At 37.2% G+C, this 24,484-nt stretch overlaps 1 protein-coding gene across 1 annotated transcript in view; it reads left to right on the top strand.

The window, feature by feature from the left end:
- The window catches only part of Arr1 (arrestin 1), a 319,226-nt gene that overhangs the window by 226,748 nt on the left and 67,994 nt on the right, over nt 1–24,484 (top strand). Inside the window, exon 5 of the mRNA XM_081769254.1 lies at nt 17,019–17,176. Within this exon, the coding sequence (XP_081625380.1) occupies nt 17,019–17,176 (158 nt within the window). The remainder of the gene's footprint in view (nt 1–17,018; nt 17,177–24,484) is intronic.

Here is a 24,484-nt window from a genome sequence, read left to right as displayed (position 1 = left end):
GCAGCAATGGAAAGACGTTACCAAAGTGGATGGAAACCTAATATGCTTGTTGGGGATTGGTTAGGGACACCGAAGACACCTACAGGAAGAAGGTCAAACGCAAAACAATGAACTAGGTGAATCATATGTAGTGTTCTTTGGTCACATATACATTTCTGTGTGAATATTCATATTGTATATATATTTCTTTGTTTATTCGAATTAACCATTCTTTTCTCGCCTAGCTAACAGCAATCTCTATTACTCTTTTAATATAATGAATGTATTGGATGTGTGTTACTGAGATTGTGTGTAAGTATCGCAAGTGTAAGTGTTGCAAACTTTTCTCAATTTTTCCAAATATTAAATTTTCCCTCCTTTTTAAATTACTTTCACACTGTTTTACTCCCCGTGTGTCTGAGATATCTCTTTGAGTTTTTAATATAACACACCTGAATGTATGGGATATGGGTTATTGAGCTTATGTTTGCGTAGCGCGACTGTCAGTGTTACAAACTTCTCTAAATTTCTTCAAAAACCCGTTTTTCCCAGTTTTTAAATTATTTTTCTTCTTCTTCTTCTACACATTGAGCGCGATGGGTAATAAATGTTTACCCTGGGAATGTGTGTTCCAAGCCCTTTCCAACGAGGTATAATTTGTTATTTTGGAATAGTTAGGAAAGGAGCAGAGAGGCTTCAAACCTGCCCTTCTGCGATTTCCTTAAATTTTTAACCAAAATCTACTATAATTGACATTATTTCAAAATCTGAGGGTGCAGGACCAAAATTAAGATCAGATTCGTTTTCAGCAGCTCGAAAACTATAAAGAACACCTGCTTTCATGCAGAAGAATTTTTTGAAGTTGAATTTTGTCGAACAGTGTAATCTTAACTATTCAAACATTACTATGGTATAAATAAAACAATAACAAGATTGGTTTGTCATACATATATAAATAATAAAAACTTAATGTTAATTACTTGAAACAATTCAAAGTAATTTACATTAATGAAGTTATCAAATAAAAAAACATGGAACAAGTTGAGAGGTCGCTATACTGCCCCTTATCACATCCCATTTTTTTTTACATCCAGGCACCAGATCATATTTGAAAAAAAAAACTCGATGGGCGGACGAGTATAAACATTATTAAATATGTCGAATGCAAGCATCACTAAAATTGTTATGCATAAATTGAGGTAAATTAATAACATTATTTTCATCCAGTAGAAAAATTCTGGGAAGGGCAAGCTTGGCTTCTAGGGGGGCCGGCCCTCCCTGGCCCCCTCTAGTTCCGCCTATGATCAAATGTCAACTGGCGGAAGCGTAAATTTTCGTGAATAATTGAGACACTAATATTCGCCTCGGCAGCGAAATCCCGCCCTCTTACTCGCCGGTTTTCCAGAATCGTTTGCTCAACACGTGCGATATTCACTGGTGTGACTGCAGTCGGGCGAATGTGTCTATGCGCTTTATTTGCCACCAGCTCCCATCCAGCGCGAAACTGTTCACACCATTCGTACATTCTTGTAAGTGGCATCATTTGTTCACCACTGTGCTTGCAGTCTTCTGAAAATCAAAGCTGGTTTAACTTTCTCCTTCACAAGAAATTTGATTACACACCACTGCTCCACAGCCACAGACACACTGCTTGCCGCCATGTTCGCTGCAACTACTGCGATTGCGCTAAATACGTCATGCCGGGCGCTAGTTACTCGAGAAGGAATTAGTGGTGGGCACAAAAAGCGGTTTTTCGGTTTTTAGAAAAAACGAAACTGGTTTTTGAAAATTTTCGAAAGCCTGTTTCTGTTTTCTCCAAAACCAGTTCGGTTTTACACCGGATTCGGTTTCGGTTTTCTTCATAACTGGTTCCGGTTTTTTCCAAAATTTGTTCTATTTCTAACCAGAATATTGTTACGTTGTTCTCTGTAAACCCAATCCGTTTCCACAGAAAGTTTTGTGTTTTCCAGAAGTTTTCACCGAAACCGGTTTCGGTGAAAAAACCGAACCGGTTTTGGAGAAAATCGAAATGTCGGTTTTTCGGGTTTCGGTTTTTCTAGAAACCGATTTCTGGTTTTTATAAAAACCGGTTTTGCATATCCCTAGAAGGAATACATTACGTCACGAACACTTAAGCTTTGATTATAAATAACACTTGTTTTTGGAGATAAAATTAAGTTTTCTTGTGTACAGAAAGCTTGGAGTTTTTACTGTTTACTAAAGTGCAGAGGGAAGTGAAAAGTAACATTTTTCAACATATCAGTGAGATGTTTTAAAAATGTACTTATGTTCGGGATTGCTCCAGTGATCGCGATAATCCCGAACATAGTGTTTACTTTGAACGTTCCTTTACAAAACAAGCGAAATGCATTAAAGTACATTAAAAATATACCGTAATTTAATATTTAATTCTTTAATAAGAATTACAATTACAAACATAACTAATAAATATAGCAAACTATTCTAATTAATAAAGCTTATAACGCTTATTACAAAGACATGATTTAAAACCCAAACCAATTTCATTAACTTACTACTTACTTTTCAACAACAATAATAATAAAACTATTTAATTTTTTTTATATAATTTATTTCATATTATGGGGCGAACCCGAACCTCTGGAGTAATGGCAAACATTGTCTGGCATTTCCCCATAAAATGCCATTTTATTTATATAGTTGAAGCTAATTGTTGATTGCATACAGGCTAGTAAGATTACAAAGAACTAATGCTCAAATATAGGGGAATATATAGCCTTATCTGTAACAATATAGATAAGATAAGAGCCAACATACCTTGCCCACATTGTTGAATCAACGTTATAAGCGAACCAACAAAAACAACAAAACGTCTTCTTCCTGGCAATCCATTCAACTGACTGCCACCAAAATACTACTTTTCCAGGTCTTTCCGTTAGCGTGAAGCAAAATCGTCTGTTTTCTAACAAGATTCCTTGGGCGTAAACTTGAGTGTTTGACATTACCCCAGTGTATATATATAGGGGAACCCGGGGTGTTTCCGAATACTGGGGTATTCCTCAGTGGCGTAGCACGCTTTTGCGGGGCCCCCGCAAAGTATAGAGAAGGGACCCTAGTTGTAAAGCCGATATTATGGCGACAATAGTAAAAATGCCTTTCTGCCAAACCTACAAGGGGAGGAAGATTGTAAAATTTGTATAGAGCTCCTCCGTGGCCAAGCGGTTAGCGTACGCGCCTTTGGCGTGGGAGACCCGGGTTCGATTCCCGGCGGCAGCTTATGTGGTTCGGATTCCACGTTAATCAGTAGGTCCACGTCTCATATAGCCTCGCTGCTGAAAGGGACGCTAAACTAAAATCACCTCACCTCACCTAAAATTTGTATAGGGGAAAGATGTTATTGATTTGAATTTAACTGATGTTATGCAACCGGTTTGACAACTAAGGAGAGAGTGGTTGCCGAATGGAAAGGATAATTACTTGGGCAATTTTTTCGACGGATTTTCGCTCGTCATCCGGGCTTTTCATCAGGCCGAATTTCAAGTGATTTATAACAAATATAGTGTGTAATAGTTTTAACTCACCATGGTTTCGAGATCTATCGACCATGAAACGAAAAACTGTGTTGAAACGATTATAATACACAGGTTTTTAAATATACACAATAATAATAATAATAATAATAATAATAATAATAATAATAATAATAATACATGCACTTTCTATTTACAATTAATCTTGAACTTTGAAACATCTTTCTCGTGCAGCATTCTTGCCAGCAAAATCTTCCACTAAGAATGCAAATTTAACTTGCGAGCTCTTTCAATTTCGATGCTTATCAAAGAGATGACAAACGTTCATGCATATCGAACTGCGCACATGGTTTTTAATTAATTTTAGTTTTGAAAAAGATCGTTCTGCTGAAGCCACTGTCACAGGAAGAGTTAAAAATAATTTCAATGCCACAGGGATACTGGAAATAATCACACGAGTTTTAATAAGGACCAATTCCGCAAAATCTTTCACTGTTCCCACTTTTAAGCATTTGATATCATTTCGAAGTACACTACGGGTCATAACTAACTGATGAGGGAATTCTGAAGAAATATCATTCGGATAGCTCACTATTGTGCTGCCAAAATGCCTTGAGCCGTGGCAAAAATGCGAAGTAACGCTCACACCCTCACACACCCACGCGTTGAGTCAATAAGGGTCCAGCTGTTGCTAAGCGAGAGAAAGCGAGTGGAATTCCTTCAGCCGATAGCAGCGCTTGCAACGGAAGACTAGGGATCAAGTCAATGTAGCATATCTATACAAGTCTTTCCGCCTTTAAATGGAGTTCCTTGTCACTACTGTTCACGAGAACACCGGGTTGCAAACACTCAAATTTTTCAGTTGTTCACCATGCTTTCAAAACATGGTCTGTAGTTGACTCAATACAGATCCAAATAACCATAGAAAACATTAATTCTGAAATATTCTTCTGAATTACTTAGTCTTTCATCCTCACATAATTTTTTTTTTTTTTTTTGCTCTACTTAGACGTTTACTTGTGAAACAACATTCGATCTCCCACATTTGTGTCATTTCTTCGGACTCTTTCTTCACTTTGTCAAAATAATTCCTTAATTCTTTAAGTGAAATAAGTGTCTCACCCAGTAATTTTGTTCCAACTTATACATCTTCATTTGGTGACTGCATTTTTTTCGATACGATGTCGTCGTTTCTAAAACTTTATGTTGTACTACCACTTGAATTACAAACTCGTAGGAATCAATTTGTTTTCTTAAGAAAATTGCATCGTCGCGTTCCTCTGATTTGTATGATGTCACAATTATGTTGCTTAAAGCCTTCAGAATTTCTCCATAACGAAATCGGACAGCTAATAACGCTAGTTTCTAGAAGTTGTCATCTTTTAATACTGGAACTAAAAAATACATAAAGGTTTTCAAGAATACTATAAAAGGATGTTATCTGCGGAATTTTAGCTGCGTCTCTCAGCACTAGATTCAAGTTGTGAGCAGCACAATGTACATAACTGGCTGAAGGCTCAAATCTCTTGATGCGCTCTTGCACTCCCGAATACACTCCGCTCATCACTTTCGCCCCGTCGTAGCCCTGTCCCCTGCACTGTCTTATTGAAATTCCCTTTTCTCCAATGAATTGTAAAATTGTACTTACTAATCCTTGTGCACTTTCGTCCAATACGCTCAAAAATCCCAAGATACTTTCATGTATAATGAGCTCTGCGGAGCTGTCGTTTACATCCTTCTTTATTAGGACGTATCGAAAAATGAAGCTTAATTGGTCGTGTTCTGAATTATCCTGAGTAGTATCCAAAATCAAAGAAAAGAAACAAGCGTCCTGTATTTCTGCCATTATTTGTTTCTCTATTTCCGTTGACAACATTTGAATAATTTCATTTTGTATTTCGGGACTTAAGTACATTTTTGCTCTTTGTTTTATCATTTATTAATCGAGACAAAATGTACTCGTATTTACTCAAACGTTCAACTACCGCAAGAAAATTACCACTGTTAGGTTCACCCAGTTTTTCTCGATGTCCCCTAAAGACAATATTACACATTGCCAAAGTGAGTGTGACGTCGATTATTCTCCTCAATATTTCTCGAAAATAATTTATCTCGTCTTCCATTTCAGATACTAAACTCTCACTCACAGTACTATTATATTTCCGTGTCGTGTAAGTAATACAAGCTTGCAAATGATATTGCGCTCGTTCATGCTCTGTAATTTTTTCGCTAGTCCTTGCCACTCACTTTTTCCTTCAATCCATGCTAAATGAAAGTGAGTTGCTTTCCTATCAGCAAAGAGCCAGCAGGGCTTACAATATGCGCAGTTCAGTTTTTCCGAATAACATAACCATTGTCGTGGGATTTTGTCGTGTTGCGTATTTTGAAAATAATATCGGAAGAGAAACATCTATTTTTCTTACCTCGATCGGTTGGATATTTATGAGAGAAATTTAATGCTTCTGCAGTACGGTCAACATTAGATTGAGAAGTGGAGGGGAAGGGGAAACTAGTGTTAATTTCGGTAAGTTTTTTATCCGAAGGGCAAGAAACACTATGCTCACTTTCCACGGGTTCACATTCCACATTTGCAGACACCTCGAATTCAAATCACTCTCAGGTTTTTCATCTTGTAAAGTTTCTGGTTAAATACGTTGTTCACTTTCTTTGATCACTGAAAAATATGAAGAAATTTTCGGGATGCTTTTCAAATATATATCCCTTTGTTTTTTTTTTTTTTTTCACTTTGTGTCGCTCCGCTGGGGTCCACACGTTTACTGGACATAGTGATTGGGCGGGGGGAGGCACTACACAGATCACAGCCTATGATTGAAACAAGTCAAACATCAGATATCACACTCACCACTAGAAGGAATACTGTTAATATATAATGCAATTCACTTCAACACAATATTACACACAACTACCACTTTGCTGCTTGTATTTGCTTAACGTCCTACCAACAAGCAAGGCTTCTCGTCATGAAATGCATGTCACATGGTTAACATATTATTATCCCTTACCCCTTTTCATTCCATTTTCAAACTCTCTGACTCATCCTAGGTATGTTTGCTAGTTTTAGCTGAGGAGGCGGGACATGGAAGAATGTTTTTAGTTTTCTTCTGTCTGTTATTGGTGACCCTCCTCAACAGTGTTGAATTCAGACATTTTCACCCGGGGGGGAATGTCAACTCCTCGGGGGGGGGAGAGTTGTTTTTCTGTATTTTTGCAAGAAAACAGCATATTTAACAATTCCATTCACATCCACATCTTACATAATATTGAGACTAATTGCTGATAAATATTGAATGTGAGATTATAATTTAAAAAAAAACAATCGTTTAATTTTATCTAAAACATTAAATAAAAACTGGCAAAAATATTTTACATTAAACTTTAACTGCTATTTACAGTATCTATTTTTGTTATTATTTCCTATATTCAGTAGTTACTGTTTGTTACTAATGTAGAAGTTTTTAAAAAGATTTAAATTAACTCAAATATTTTTGGTCCTAAAACAAACATACATAGGAATATCTTAACAAAAAGTTATCATTCTTTCTCACACTTCTGATTCTAAATTAAGCATATTAGCCTTGGTTTCTTCACTGCATACACATCAATAGTTTAGTTTACGTAATCTTCAGTAGATTAGTGCCGTGTCGTGGGAAATCAGCGCTTGGCGCGAGAGTATACGACGGCACCCGCGTATATATGAGTGAGGTCGACAGACCAGCCGCGAAAGGTGAAAAAATTTTAAAAAGTAAACCCTGCTTTTTAGCACTTTTCATTACTTTTTTCCTTTCATTTTATATATGTGCACGTGTCCACATGTGTTTCATTCCTCTGTTTTTCTTTCCTTTCCTTTTCTTTTCTTTTCTTTTTTCCTCCCGAATTTTGCGCCTCTTACTTCGGCTCCCGGGGACGTCGCCTCGCTTGCCCCTTCCCCATGGCACGGCACTGAGCAGGATCTTCATCACCTTCAATAGCAATCTTTCACTTATATACTACTATTATATTGATAAATCTATATAAATCTCTAGCCCAGGAGGGATAACTTCCTCCCTGATCCCTCTAAATAACGCCCTCTGAATCTCACCCTTTAACTGAATTATTTTTAATTAAAGAAAGGTGTGTTTACTTTAACAATCGTAAAACACATTTACGTCTGTTACTTCCGATGCGAGAAATGGGATTTAGGCGCCCTATTTCAAATAATACAAGAACTGTACATTTTCAAGAACTGAAGTCTGCTGAATCAGAGATCATATGGAATGATCGAAAGATCTTCTCTGTCTTTCCTTTCCTATCTCAATCTGTGCTAGTGCTACCTATACTAATATATAATATAGGGCGAGAGTATAGTACCTACTAAAATACAAACCTTTCTTCAATAGTTAACAATTTCATGTTCTGCCAAACTCGGTCATAGCGTTAAGAACTACAAGTTTTATTGACTATTTAGTATTCTATCTTAGATGTTACATGTTTGATATTTATATAGAATGGGTCTGCGTCAATTATATGTATACTGAGAGATCGGATTTCGTCTGCACGTGCACAGAAAGAAAGCAAATAATTGGGTGAAGTAATTTCTACATTTTGTGACTGAAATTTTTTGAGTTTCTCCGGGAGGGAATGAATTTTCTTCGGGGGGAGATTCCCCCCCGGGCTACCCCCTGAATTCAACACTGCTCCTCAAAATAACTTAGCGACCCGCGAGTAACAACCATTAATTTGAAAGGGTGCGGACATTTACTGCTCATCTCTGAATTTCCAGCCTAGCAACCTTCTCAGATACTAGCAATACATGTGTACATAAAGCGAACCGACAGTCAGTTGGGGACCCCGAAGGCCAAAATCTCGGAGAGGGAGGAGCAAAAGAACATTCTTCTGCTGCGAAACTGAACTAAAGTTCAACGTACTTGTTGATGATTTTTTCTTTGATTTTTTTCGAAACCGAGAAGTCTTTGTGGCTTGGAAATCACGATGTACACTAGGGATGGTACCGAGACCGAGACTAGTCTCGGTCTCGTCTCGGTATCGTCTCGAATTATCGAGACGAGACCGAGACCGAGACGGCCTTTTATATACCGAGACGAGACCGAGACCGAGACGGCCTTTTATCTACCGAGACGAGACCGAGACCGAGATGGAGCTCTATAAATCGAGACGAGACCGAGACGAGACTTAGGTCAGTCTCGAAAGTCTCGGTCTCGTCTCGAATATTGATATAGACAACTACTAAGATTGACCTTTACTCAAAATTTCTTTCGTTGCTGCATTAGGTAATATGGGAACGGTTGACTAATGTTCAGTGGCGTATTTAGGGAATGGCTATCGGACTGAAGCACCTCCCGAAATAAATTTGTGATCATTTTTTCGCATTGCACGTACAACACAAATATTTGTTACTCGTTCTCAAGCCTCCCCCGAAACAAAATCCACTGCTGATGTGTATAGTCATCTCTGTCTCTCTCTCCCTCTCTCAACATATATATATATATATATATATATATATATATATATATATATATATATATATATATATATATATATATATATATATATATATATATATATATACCAGCGGATCCAGGATATGATCGAGGAAGGGGCTAAACCATAGTTTGACATTTTATCCAGTGTAAAGAAAGAAGTAGGATTGATGCCCATTTTATACAGTGTAGCTGAGCGTCAAGGGGAGGTATAACCCCTTTAACACTCCCCTTGGATCCTCGCCTGTATATCATATCGAATATAAGTAAGAGTTTGTTTGTCTGTGTGTCTGTGTGTCTGTCTTTCTGATTGCCTGTGTGCGGCCTGGGGACCAAACGAGAGTCCAAGAATTATGCAATTTGGGTGACAACTATCATGTCCCAGGCCTCAGACCAAGAAGAAGCGTTTTTTTTTTTTTTAATTTTGAATCAGGAGGGGCGTTTACCGGGACATGTAAAAGTAGTAGAAAATGACCGATATTAGTGTCGAATACATAGTTTTCGTAGTCGCTGAGGTCAATGATGATACTTCCATTAGCGATGACTTTCAAAGTCAGCTACCAGTGCATGCGGGCCGTGGTTCACTTGCGCGGGAGGGGAGTACCAAGACGTAAAAATAATAAAAATGACCGATATTAGTGTCAAATAGTTTTCGCGTTTTCTGAGATCAATGGTGAAACTCCGATCGCATTAACTTCCAAATTCACCCCATTCAGCTGCGGGCCAGAGTTCACAGGAGAGATACCGAGACATATAAAAGTAAACAAACTGGCCGATATTAGTGTCAAATGTATAGTTTTTGCGGTCGTTGAGATCAATGGTGTCACTTCCATTAGCGATGACTTTCAAATTCAGCTACCAGTGCATGCGGGTTGGGGTTGACCTGCTGGGGAGGGGGTACCGAGACATGTAAAAATAATACAAAATAACCGATATTAGTGTCAAATACATAGTTTTCGCGGTTGCTGAGATAGTGATACTCCCACAGGCCTTGACTTCCAAATACTGGTCCCATGCGAAAAATGGGTATTTCATCTAGTTATATATAATAGTCATATATATTAAAAATGCTGAATTTTTTTTAACATGCTGTGTGAAATATGGAAGGGGAAATTCTTCTAGATACTCTGCAATACCACTAGATAAACAAGCAATGTTGCCAACGCAACATAAAGTTGTAATTTCTCAAATTGCACTACGTTTGATATTACATATTTCTGTTCAGTTAATTTAGTTTAGTGCGTGGGTTTTCTCGGGGTTCTCCCGTTTCCTCCCACTTTCTTCATTCCACCATTTCATTCATCTCTCTTCATCACAGTCTCCTTTAGCCTAACCGGCGTAATCGTGGGACGTAAAACTCAAAAATTTCATTTCATTTTTTGAGTTTAACGCCTCTTTCAGCAGCGAGGTTACATGAGACTAAACCTACTGATTTATTGAATCTAAACCACATGAGCTCCCGCCGGGAATCCAACCCGGGTCTCTCACGCCATAGGCTAACTGCTTAGCCACGAAAGAGCTCTACATACTTCTAATTTAGATATTAAACCAAAAAAGCACATATACTATTCAGTGTAACAAAGGACAATATATATCACTAACATCAACATTTTGGAGATATCTAATAACTCAAATGGCAGGAACATTATAACATTAGTGTTCAGTAGTTTTAATTACAACAAGTCGCAGTTACATTATTTTAAGCAGTGTTGCGAACTTAAATAAATTGCTAAATATTATTATAAATATAGTGCAAATAACGTAGCTAAAGTTCAAAATATTTTAAAATTACTCGTAATTTGTTTTATGGTGCAAGAATGTTTTCAAAACACGATGTTTTTCATAGTCTTTGGGCTACTTATAATGTTAATGTCAAAGTTTTCGTTCCAGAAATACATCTAAAAGCAAATTGTAACTGAAATTAAACGTAACTGACAACTTTTCAGTAGCACTAGTTGTTCTCCCTAAGCCTTAGGTCTGGTGTATTTTTTAGATTAAAACACTGCTTTATTAAAATTTTAATTACACCCTAACTACATTTCATTTGTTATAGTTTGACCACCGACCACCTCAAACTCGATCCATACCATATAGCTATATGCAATTATTCAAAGACTTACAGTTAGTAATGGTTTGTTTTGTTTTAGTTTAACATCTCACGATTATGCTAGGGCGGCTAAAGGATACGTGGAGTTACTGATCATAGTGGAATCCGAAAAACTTCGGTCGTTGAACATTACCGCCACCGAGAATCGAACTCGGGACCATGCGAACCAAAATCAAGCGTACTAGCCATTACAGCAAATGGGGGTTCTTACATTGTGTTGATTTAAATAATTGAGTCAGTGTTGCCAGATCCGAAGATCAAAAAGTAGCGTGTCTGTGCTCCAAAAGTAGAGGATATGAACTATTTGTAGCCCAAATATATAGAAATGAATTATTTGGCAACTAATGATTGGTACTAATGAAATAATGTTTAAAATAGACCGGAAAATGTGATGGACATATTGCAAGACGAAATTATGATCGATAGACGAAAACAATTTTAGATTGGATACCACGTGACAAAAACAGCCTAGGAAATGTCCGCATACAAGAAATTGTCACAAAATCAGGAACCACTGGGGAGTAACCTGGAAAAGAATTACCTAAGATAGATAGTTGTAGAGAAAACTTGGGAAGACTTCATCCAGCAGTGGATTGATAATGCTTGATTATGATGATGGTGATGATTTTATATCGAGACCTCAGAGGTAAACTAAACCATGTCATAATTTCGTAATTTTACAGGAGAAGCGAAAAACCGGTTCCTTAACCCTTGTACGCATGGTTCAGTAAATATACGCTAATGCATATGCAGGGCCTCCGAGGCCCTGTATGGTATTTAAAGGATTCTATTTGGAATTTGATGCAAATTACTACTGGCAGCCCTATTTTAGCTTAATTTATTACACAATAGACTAACAATGGGCATTTTCATAAATATACAAGTTTTAAAAAAAACGTTTACAATTATTTTATATTTATTACAATTAGTAGAAAATACAAAAAATACACTGTAACAATATATTTTCTTCAAATATACTTTTGTCAGTTTACTCATACACTTCATAATGTTCTAGTTTATTTTCAAATTCTAAACACACCTGTGTGAAATGGTACTATAATCATCAAAAGAGCAATATATGTATAATTTCTGACATTCTTGTATGCAAATGACATCATTGTTTAGCAGTTTTGAGAAAAAAATGTATCTACAAAATGCATGAATTGCAAATTATTTTATGTGTTCTTTGCAAATGCTTTTGCCACACTAGTAGCATACCAACGGTCTTTTTCTATGAATACTGTATGGACAAAATTCATATTATCTTATTTTTTCACCTGCTTATTCTTTTTCAGTTCCGGATATCTTCAAAACACTAATTGTTGCTAGTGGCAAGTTGGGTATTTGTGATCTTAGAATCACCTGGTTTCTCATTAAATTTTCTGCCAGTTCCTGCAAGAATAATGGACGATTGTCTTTCTTGTTTTCATAGAAATTTGGATTCTGCATCCTGAAAACAATGTGACTATTTATCTGCCACATCCATCATAATTGACCAGAGAGCAAAGGGTGACCTTCTTGTTAGTCTTTTGCATGTATAGTCTCTAACGTCTTACCCATAACATCAACTCCACATTTAGTTTTGTTGTAATAGTTTATAATCCCTGGCTTTCTTTTGAGGCTATTTTCATCAACTGTCTTATCATGATGCATGGTGGTTATAAAAATCTCTGTCTTCTTTTTCTTTGGCACTTAGCTGACCATAGTGAAATTTTGCTTCAATGCAAACATTGATGAACCTACTCCTCAAAGAGATGAGGCTCTCATTTCAACTGGAATGTCGCATTTGTTTTGCCTTAGTGTTTCCATAACCGTAAGTCATTGTTGTAGCATATACTCTGCCAGATCAGCACTATCAAAGACATTATAAATAGTAATATTTCCTGAAGTTCCAGAAACGGTTTTGCAGAGGTGTTTTACCACATTCTTCCCAGATTTCTCTTCAACTGGTTTCTTTTGGTTTCCTTTCTGTGTATACAAAACCATCAACGGTATATGATGATTGAGCATCGCATAACCAAAATATTTTTATTACGTAACTTCAAGATTTTCGAGGCGTGTCAATATACGTGTCAATGAACCCACACCTACCTCGAAGTGGCACTAGCTGTTGATCTACAGTAAGTTCTTCACAAGGAACAATCACTTTTGTACAGTTTCACAGAAATATTTCCTACACAAAACGAATAGGTGCCAGTATATCATTTTCAAAATGGATTTGCCTTGTACGTTTATGGTCAATCGTAAGGCTTTCTTTATGTCTTCAAATCTGTTGACAGACATAATGCTTTGAACATTGGTTTGACTTCATAGAGATGAACAGTTCAATGATTGGCACATCTCAGCTTTTTTCTACTTCTACTAGTAGCAAAATGCCATGAAAAGCATTCATTTAGTCCAGACTATCATTTTTCCACTCTTTTCGTTTCAATGTTACAACCCTTCTTCCCTCGTTTTCTATAGTATAAAATTCCATTCAAGATTTCCTTTGAAATGAAACAGTCAAACGCATCTTTTGGACTTATTCGTTTCACTGACTTTGAAACACCTGGGGAAAACTTCATTATATTATGTGCTGGAGTCCGTTATGGAGGTGTTTTCTTTTTACAAATTGTGTCGTTTGGACTAAAATGTGTATCGGAATCACTAATAGCTTCATTCCCACTGGTGCTTTCAGAGCGTGATGACGTATCGAAATGTTCACCACTTACACTTACCTTACACTTCCTTGATGAACTGTATTATTGGGTTCTTCATCCTCAGTTTCCTCACTATTACTGTTCGACTGTACACTATCATCAAGACACTCATTTACAAAACGGACAAAATCATCCTCACACACTCTCTTCGTAGTTCACCTTCCACTAGCCGTAGTTCACCTTCCACTCATTTTGAAACAAACACAAATTGCACATCAATGTAACTGGGCATTGCAAATTGCACCTAGTCACAATATAAAAGCAACAGTGGAATATATATATATATATATATATATATATATATATATATATATATATATATATATATATATATATATATATATATATATATATATATATAAGAACTTTATTGTATCAACTCTGTTGGTGTAAATGTTCGAACAAAGGAAATAAGTTACCAAACGCTCTAATAAATGGCTGATAGATTATATAAACAATCTTATATACAAACGATTGATAAAAGCTTGCATATGTATTGCAGCGCTAACTACTGGGCATAAAATAAGCAATTATAAATAGGACTAATTGTAAATAAGTACAATAATAATAAAAAGAAGTAATGAAACTAAGTAAAATTTCGTTTAGGACCAATTTTATTTACAAATGTATGTCAAATAATTCGCATACCATTATTATTTCATTAGGGCCTCCCAGGCCCTGCATATGGATTTAAGGGGTTACTAAATTAAATCAAATATTGCTGTTTTCCAGATAATGCAAAAAAATATTCTAAAGCTACTCATGAATGCATAAAAGAATGTTAAAAGAATACACAATGAGCAAGGTTTTTTGATTGAATAGATTTGCAATAACTTTGAAAATAAAACCCCACAGGGCCTGAGAGGCCCTGCATATGCATACAAGGGTAACTAAGATCTATAATACTGTTTTTCAAACTATACTAAGTAGTTACAAAGTAGTAAGATGGCTTTAGACTTACATTATTACACCACTAGAAAGAACATAGTCTATTAAAAAAAAGTATTCTAATTCAATTTGACCAAAAAGTGACTTAATGTTCATATATATATATATATATATATATATATATATATATATATATATATATATATATATATAATACTGTTCATATATAATACTGTACAAATTTACTAGGTAAGGTAGGGTAAAATTGGATCCAAAATTTAACGAAAGTCATACAGCGAAAAAAATAAATATTTTTGACTATTTTATACTTCATGTTGCTGCAAAACTACGGAAATGAATACAAAAGAAAACTAGAAAGTTAAGAATCACTTGCTTTGGCGAGAGAGAGAAAATAGATACAGCTAGCTCGAATTACCTATATACTTATATAATATGAATGTTCATGTTTCGCAAGTAATTTTCAATCAATATAACATTTCAACGTAATGAACGCACGATTGGTTTTCTCGAATAAAGATCACATGCACCGCTAAGAGCTCAGAAATAAGCTTAATCTATGTTACGGCAGTGGATATACGTATGCGTATGTAATGCATTACAACTTTAGTAACTTGTATAAGAAACAGAATGTACTTAAATTTAGACGCGAACTATGCGAAACATCTGACTTTGAATCTAACTTATGTCGTGATGCAACCCGAGGCCACACATAGCAAAGATGAGTGTCGTAGCTCCCACCACAAAATTCAGGAATTTCGTGTGTGAAACGGTATTAAAGAATTTGATAAGTTTTAAACAATATATATTGTAGTAATAATTACCCTAATTTTTCAGATAATGAACGTTATATTATGTTTTTAAAATGACAGTCAAAACAGAATGTATTGGATAATAAATAATAAATTGTAAAATTTCAATTTCGGTACGATTAAATACATTCATGCTGCTATGTGTTGCGTTATCCATTAGAATGTATTGAACAATTCTTTTTCTAAGGAAGGAAATAAACTACTGTATAGTACTGAAGTTAATTTAATAGAGTTTAATTGTATAGGCAGTACTAAGGCCATATCAGAAAGTCTTTTGCTGAAAGTGAAATAAGGGTTACTATTAGAATTTTATCCCAGATATGATATACCCACTGATGATTGAAACTGGAACACACGCATGGAAGGCATCAGCGCTAGCAAATTAGCTCTGAGGAAGTACACCATACTATAATTCTAAGTCAAGAATAAGGCCAAAAATAAGAAGCAGAAACGACAGACTTTACAATAATAATACTTTTACAATTTTAATTTCACCTATTTATTTCGAGACTTTCGAGACGAGACCGAGACGAGACCGAGATTTGGCCCTCGAGACCGAGACCGAGATCGAGACAAGCATTTGTTGACCGAGACGAGACCGAGACCGAGACGGCGATTTTTGACTCGAGACGAGACCGAGACAGCTATTTTTAAACCGAGACGAGACCGAGACTGTACAAAGTCTCGTCTCGTCTCGTCTGGATACCATCCCTAATGTACACACGTTTGTAAGGTTGAAGTTCTACTTCTTTAAATCTCTATTCATCGCAAGACTTCGGGGCCCCTATACCTCGGGGTCCCCCGTATTTCGGGGATTGCGGGGGCAGCTGCTACGCCACTGGTAATGTCGAACATCCAAATTTACGCCCAAGGAAGCTTGTTAGAAGACAGACGATTTTGCTGCACGCTAGCGGAAAGACCTGGAAAAGTAGCATAAATTTGGTCGAAGTCAGTTACAACAATTTCCACTTCGAAATGTTGAGTTAAAAATCGTGTTACTTTAACTTCTTGTTGTAAAATGGATGAAAATAATATTTTTCTGCTCTTCCAGAAGTTGCAACAAGTATCTAAGGTCTTGACAAACACGGGGAATATTTGATTTGACCTGACTTCTGAATTTAGTGTCTTTCAGCAGCGAGGCTATATGAGATGTGAACCAATAGCTTATTGTGGAATCCGAACCATATGATTTCCCTCTGGGAATCAAACCCAGGTATCCCATACCAAAGTCGCGTGTGCATGACCGCAGGCTTTGACTACGTCTAAGGGATTGCCAGAGTGAAGATTAGGTTTATTCATATGTGTTTCCTCATATAGGCATTTCAGGGGTCTTCCCTGACGCTAGGGGAGATTTATAAATATGGGTCTAAATCAATAATTTTAAGATAAGAGCTATTTACAAATCTTTATTCTGAATATTCTGTTGGGTTTATTCATTAATTTCAGCTTGATCATTTAATTTCCATCTAATTATGATATATACATTTTTTTTTTTTTTTTTTTTACAGCTTTATCATCACGGAGAGAAGATTGCAGTAAACATATGTGTTAGAAACCATAGTAATAAGACAGTAAAGAAAATTAAAGCCATGGTTCAACAGGGAGTTGATGTTGTACTGTTTCAAAATGGACAATACAGAAGCACCATTGCAAGTCTTGAAACAGAGTAAGTTTTAGTACTAGTATATTAGAGTAAATTTTAATACAAGAACTATTTTTTCACAACTATGTATTAACACTTAAGAAAAAAAGATTCATATCCACTGCATTTATTTTACTACCATTTCGGTATTTTTTAAAATTTAAAAATGTCTTTGAGATTATCAAGAATATCCAAGTATTTTCTGTATCAGATTTTCTCCTACATATACGCTGGTGTGCAAAACTTAAGGACAAGACTGACAAAGTAACAAAATATTATATAGTCGGTGACAATGAATGAAAGTCAACCAGCATATTACTGAAGGTCTCCTACACGTACAAATGGAGCAAAATGTTGCATAGCATGGCATCAGCGTAACCGTAGCCCCAGATGGGTTTGTTCTCTCAACACGAAGCAGTTGAATTAAAGGGACGAGGCAGGGTATGTCAACCAAAGAGAGCTATAGAGTTGCATTTTATTAGTATCACTCAGGACAACATGACTCGTAATTAATATTTGCATGGTTCACACAGGAAAGAATAATCGGGAAACTAAAAGAAGCACGAAACGTGACGACTGTGACCCAAAAGTTTGGTATTGCTCACAACGTCATTTCACGTGCATAGGGACTGCTCCAAACCGTAGGCAATATTGTGCGAAGGAGAGGTGATGGTGAAAGCATACAGCAGCGGACGACCATCATATTTGCAATGGATAAAAATGGAACGATGTTAAACAGCAGATGCAATTCCACACTCATTTAAGAGAATTACAAGACGGCCAATCTCACGCTCTACAACGCCACATCAACTGAAAGGAGGTGATCTCTTTACTTGACAGCCATTGCGTTGTGTTCCGTTGACATCCGTTTGCAGTGGTGCCAAGAACATCAGGACTGGACCGATTAGGAATGGAATCGAGCTCCATTTTAGATAAGAGCACATTCAGTGTGAGTGATGGTTCTGAACGTACACTCATCTGGCGAGAGGTGGAAACACGCATTGAACCCAGGAACATTGTCTATCATATTTTTTTTTATTGGTCCAGGTGTTTTTGTGTAGAGAGACACAATCCATCAACATACATGCCTCATAAATTCTGAACGCGGCATATTCACCGGCCAACATTATTTTAACACTGTACGTCCTTTTATAAGTTATTGTGACACTTCTTTTCCATGTGCATCTTTTCAGAGATGCCCCTACTTCATTTTTATGAATGATAATGCGCGACCACATCGAACAATGGAAATGACAGAGCTCCTGGAATGAGAAGATATTCGGGGAATGGACTTGCTTCCCTGTTTCTCAGACTTAAATGCCATTAAGAACGTATGCCGCATAATAGGGAGACATTTTGCAGAACATAAGACGTATCAAGGAACATCCACCAGATGTCATAAGCGCTGATGGTGGAGTAGAGCCACATGCACAGTAAGTCAGTCATTTTCAGTCTAGTGAGCATGCTGAAGCACGGTGCACGCATGCGTCGTTGTCCGAGAACCACATCACTCCTCCTGTAATAGAAGCGAGGCCATCAGTGACTTCAGTGTAGGTTATTGCTTTTGTATGAAAGTTCCATTTTTGCTGTAATCATGTGTTTCTTACTGTTGTTCATTGTATCATACTGTAGCACCACTTTCTATGTATGGTTCAAATTTCACCAATCTATGCCACTTGGGAGTGACACAACATGTGAAATTTACTTTCGTCCTTAAATTTTGCTGCTCAGTGTATTTATACTTATTATTATAAGTTATTTAGACATATTATAACACAGAAACTACTGTAATTTGCAATAGAAGATATTTTGTTTTGGACCACTGTATATTAGACTATGTATTTACCGAACGTTTTCACGGTGGTGCTCATATTAGAATGAGATATATTAAATTGTGTCTAGAAGCCATATGTAAAACGTTCAACGTAGATATACAATGAATGAAGAAACCGTATAGATATGTATGAATCTACTGACGAAACATTTTAACATATGTTGCTAGCGTACGCAGACACGTGACAAAAACTCTCTGGAACGAGGCGATCGAACTCCATTCTTTCCAGAAAAAGTTATTTCCTTCTTCCAAACATTCAAATGATCTCACTAAATTTAGCATGATCACTAGAACCATTAGTTAGCAGGTTTGGAAACAGAAACCACCTTATGCATAGTCGTTTTGAAGTATGATTAGCGTCATACTAAAGGCCTGATTACTGCAGCCAACATGTTAGTCGAACTCTTTAGTATGGCACTTATCACGCGTCAGAACGACTCCGCATAAGGCCCAAAGCGTCTAGTGTGATGTGCCACACAGTATTAATCACCGAGTAACTACTCCCGTATGTATGTTTACTTCTAGAAGTAGAATATTACTTCTGAAAAATATATGAAAGGATCATTTGTTTCTTGGCCCACTGAAAAGGACGGGCCCCGTATCAAGCGAAGCAACTAGGGTTATGGTGCAGAAGGAGAGAGGTGGACTATACTGGATGTAATTGTGATTTAAAATACCTTGGACAAATATATAATATGTTAAACTTTTCTTCCCTTATGGGGGATTACATAATAGAGAGATTTATATTAGTGGATTGCTTTGATGCCGAAAATGTAGGGGCAAGAGAGGGACATTGCCCCTAAGGTATTTGTCTGCAGAGACATTGCACCTCGTGGAAAACTCATCGCTGAGGGAAGCAAAAGGTAAATACTTTAAAAGAAGCCATATCTAGTTCATGAAAGAACCCATGACGTGAGTGTGACTGTATTGAGCATCGCGTTTTCCTCAACTCTCTTCCCCTTCGCGAACAATTGACATTTTTATGTTACTAAGCACAAGCTTATAAAACAATACAGCTATTGCATTCGAGGCTGCAGTGGCTCACTGGTAGAGCATTCACCTGTGGTGCCTGAAGTCTTTGGTTCGATCCTAGCTCGCGCCAAGTGAACTTTGTGTTGGACAAGCACCGTGTGCGTAGGTTTCCTCGGGGTTCTCCCGTTTCCTCCCACTTTCTTCATTCCACTATCACCATTTTTACAAACATTACATTACTTATTCCATATAATTGAAGCATTATTCGAAGAATTGGAGAAAACATTATATTGTAAATGCAAATTGTGAGTACTATGTTGACAGTAACCAATTTTATTGTTTATTTTTATTTACTTATTGTTTTAATTCAACGGAAGTTTCGGAGGGAAGCTCCACGAGAGATTCAAGTGTCAGGGTTAGTCGAGATAATGAATGAAATATGTAATACACTTTATGGCCTATATGAGTGAGCAAATGTCAGCTTTTGGAGCAGCATGCGTAACATCTCCAGATATTGGAGAACGAGCATTTTAGAAGGAAGCTTTGAGGGATATCAAAGCATCTGAGCTAGTCGATGGTTGCGCCAGGAAGTGTGTCTTATGGGCTGTCTGATGTAGCAAATTCCAGCTTTAAGGCCAAAGTAATTACCGATATATGGGCACGGAAAATTTTGGGTCTCGAGTCAAGTTAGACCTTCAAGTTTCTGGACTGACCGATGTAATGGATGGGCGTGGTAAAACACCTTTATGAACTGAATGTGCTGACAAACTTTAGTTTTTATATCAACATAGTTACTGAGATATTACGCTACGACGGATGTGCCGACTGCTGGAGTAGAACCTGATGAGTAGAACCTGATGAGTAGAACCTGATGGTGTAGCCTTCGGCGGAATCCATATAGCCTCGGCGTAAGTAAAACGAGTAGGCGATCGGAAGCGTTTCCGATCTCTAGGAGGTGAAGCGTCTGATCTTTGAGATGGACTAGATGTTTTTCGGTTTTGAAGACGTGTTGTTTCCCGCTGAGGTTCGATAGAGATCCCATAACCGTTGGTGGGAAACTTTTCTGGAATATGCGAAGTTCCGTGTGCGAGGCATGGGATGTGGTTAATGATTTCAGAAAGGCTGAGCCTTTCGTCTCCCGATCAAAAATAAGGGTGTAATTGCACTAATCTCGGAAATACGTACGCTATGCTTCGCCACCGTTAGTACAATAACAGCTCTGAGAGAGGCTAGGTTCTATCGAGAAAAGATGTTAGGTAATCTTTTTTCACTTCGCTAGCCAGCTAGCCGAAGGCAAGTACCCATTACAGGGTTACGCCCTCTGGTTTGAACTGATTTGCATCAAGTGGGGAAGACGTGTTTAGTTCGTTGGGATATGTGACTTTCTCTTTATTGTTGCATTTGGCGAGAAAGGAATAAGGACATTCAATATTTATTATGACATGATAATGAATATCAAGTGTACATCCACAAGAAAATTTTTAGTATAACGAACGAAGATATCTTCTTTCAAGGGTCAACTCTGGACGTAATGGAGATAAGGAGGAGCTGTGTTAGTACATTAAGGATTATTACGCATATGATGATGGTCCAATGTACGGAAAAGGAAGAAGGGCTGCATAGGCAAGAACCGCTTCATAATCTGGGTGATCAGAAGACATTTGATATATGTAAGGACCAAATAATAATGAGAGTGGAGTATCTAAGTGCTAGTTTGGAGGAATGTGCTGTTCATCTGATTTCATTACCTCAAACAAAATGGAATACTTGGAATCAAATCTGTTGCTTATATACCTCGCTCGAAGGGTTTCTAAATAATAGGGATACGTAGAAAACTAATACGTTCGTAATGTCTCCGGATACGACTAGGGTTTCGCGGAATGTACGGTTCGTCTGGAAACAAAATGGAATACCTGGAGTCAAATCTTATATACTTCGCTCAAAGAGTATCTAAATAATACGGGATACGTAGAAAACTAATACGTTCTAGGTGCCTGTAAGCCGTTTCAACAGATTAAGGCGAGTGGTGGCTTTCTGTATGCGGGCGCAAAGTCAGGTAGTGATCGAACACTAAGCGTAAATAAGTGGCTGATTTTGCACACTGTTTCGCACATTATCAATGTTGACGTCTACACGGTTTGGATTGCGTTGAATGCACGATCGTCAGTTAGGGGGCAGGAACGCCACTGCCTGAGTTTTCGTGGTATTAATGCTGAGATGCTATGTTTTGCACCAATTTAGAAACAAATCCAAGGTAGTGTGCAGTCTTATTAGTTTGTTAGATCCTTATTCCCAGCGCAAAAAAATCCGTACCGTCTGCATATTGGAACAAATGAATGCTCTTTGGTGAAGATGGCATACATATTGGCTACATGAGGAACATATAGTAATGGGGAAAGTGGTGAACTCTGAAGTTCGCCAGACAAAGTGAAACTGGATGAAACGTTCATTAAGTGAGTGTAGCAAGGTGAGTCTATATATAAAATGTTTAAACGAATCTAACATAGGCAACTGAGAATTTCAGCTGAGTTCGTTTATAGATAAGAGCAAGATGCCAAATTTTACTGAACGCATTCTCTAAGTCAAACAGTAATAAACATGATGTAAATTTAGTATTCTAGTGATTTGTGATCAGATTGGTTAGTCGCAGTAGTTGGTCGTTGATACAATAGCCGGGAGGGAAACCAGCTTGGGGCAAAGGTATGATGTTTCGGAGTGACACGTGAGAGTTTAAGCAATTAACCAGTATGCGTTCTGTTATCTTACAGAAAACTGGAGTAACTTGGATTGGACTATATGAAGTTATTGCGGGTGCTGATTTATGTGGTTAAGGAAACTGAGTTTTTGAAGTTTTCCAACAGGCAGTATGAACTCAGTGCATAATATGGAATAGAATATTGAGGATAGGTCTTTCTAAAAGTGAATATGGAACTTTCTGGAGATGACTATGTGCGATTTGGTCAAACCGAGGGCGATATTTCGTCTGTGATGAACTATTTTATTGATATCTGTAACAGTGGTGGGTTTGGTAAGTTCGTGGTTCAGGAGCATAGTGTTGTGTTCATTCTATTGGAGGTGGCAAAGTTATTTTTATTTTTGGGCGAGGTAGTGGAGGACGTTGAAGATGAACAAAAGTGAACCTTGCAGATATTAAGCGAAAGCATGTGCTTTGTCCTGATCGGTATGGAACGGTAGTATGTTGTTCACTATTGAGGAATATGTCTTGGAAAAATTGTTACCTGTCACTGCTTTGAATTGTTTCTAAAATCTGGTATGATGGACAGTATCTCTAAGTGTATTACAAGGTTTGGTCCAGTTACGCAATTTCTATGCTATGTGATAATTACAAACGGTTCGATGGCTTTGGCGATGATCACGTAAGGTTCTGTGAGAACATTGGATAAGTGATAAATATTGAGAAGGTAAATGTGGTCGATAAGCGTTAATTTCCTTCGTCGGGATGTTCTGGTTTCCGACTTCTATTATAACTCTAGTTAAAGTGTACAACGTATTGTGTAGGTCTTCAGACTCAGGAGACTGTGCATTGACTAAAGGCGTATTAAAAGCTTGACAACAAGCACTCCGGTTTCCTTTGTCAAAACATGTCAGACGAGTCGGTATATTATTTGGATACACAGTATGATTGTGAAAGGTAATAGTTAGTTTTATGGGTACATGATCAGTATCGAGATTTTCTAAAACTGCTACTTTCCACTGATTGTGTATGATAGTGAAAACTCTCACAACATCCGCCGTTGTATTCGAAATGGATTGAATACTCAGACAGTTGTACAATGAGGCAAGATGTCTTATGGGCATTGAACTTCTGGAATGACATGACCTGGCTAGATAAATGGTCAAACATGTAACATAAACTTGACGAAAGTACGAAGTAATTACTACATTCTCAGGTAGAGAAAGATTAGCAGACGGATGTTGAGAAATTGCAATCCGATGACTATGATGGCTACGCCACCATTTGCTCATTAAACTGGTTTTGTGTTGTCGGCCCGCACGACTTGATAGTTCTGGGGTTTGCGTTTATGCTTGGGTGAGAAAAGTCTCATTAAGCAAAAGGGCACTGGCTTTCTGCTCAAATAGATGTTCAAAAAGTTTATGTTTAACTAATAAAGTGATATTAACAAAAATTGAGGTGAGAACCATCATGTATAGAGGAAAGTTAGACTGTGGAAGTGATCGATGTAACATGAAAGTATACAGTCAGCTCATCATATGTAACAGAGAAGTTTAATTGCGAGATATTACATAGAGCATACTGAATTTGTAATATTTCAGGCCTAAGGAACGGATTTATGTTTTGTAGACATAAGGTATTGTAGGAAAGTAACTGAGAAACTTTAACTGTCTGTGATTGAAGGAGCAGGACAATGTGGTTGTTGAAGTTCATGTGGGCGGATTGGAAGTGCAAGTTCTGGTTTTCTATGTTCTGGTTGTCGCTGAGATATACAATTTTAGCTATATGTAAAGTGCTTCTCTTGGCATATAGCACACACTGGTATGGCTTG

The sequence above is a fragment of the Thermobia domestica genome, chromosome 8 (genome assembly GCF_964235325.1).
Source record: "Thermobia domestica chromosome 8, izTheDome1.hap1.1, whole genome shotgun sequence".
Lineage (NCBI taxonomy): Eukaryota > Metazoa > Arthropoda > Insecta > Zygentoma > Lepismatidae > Thermobia > Thermobia domestica.
This window is presented reverse-complemented; position numbering and strand designations above follow the sequence as displayed.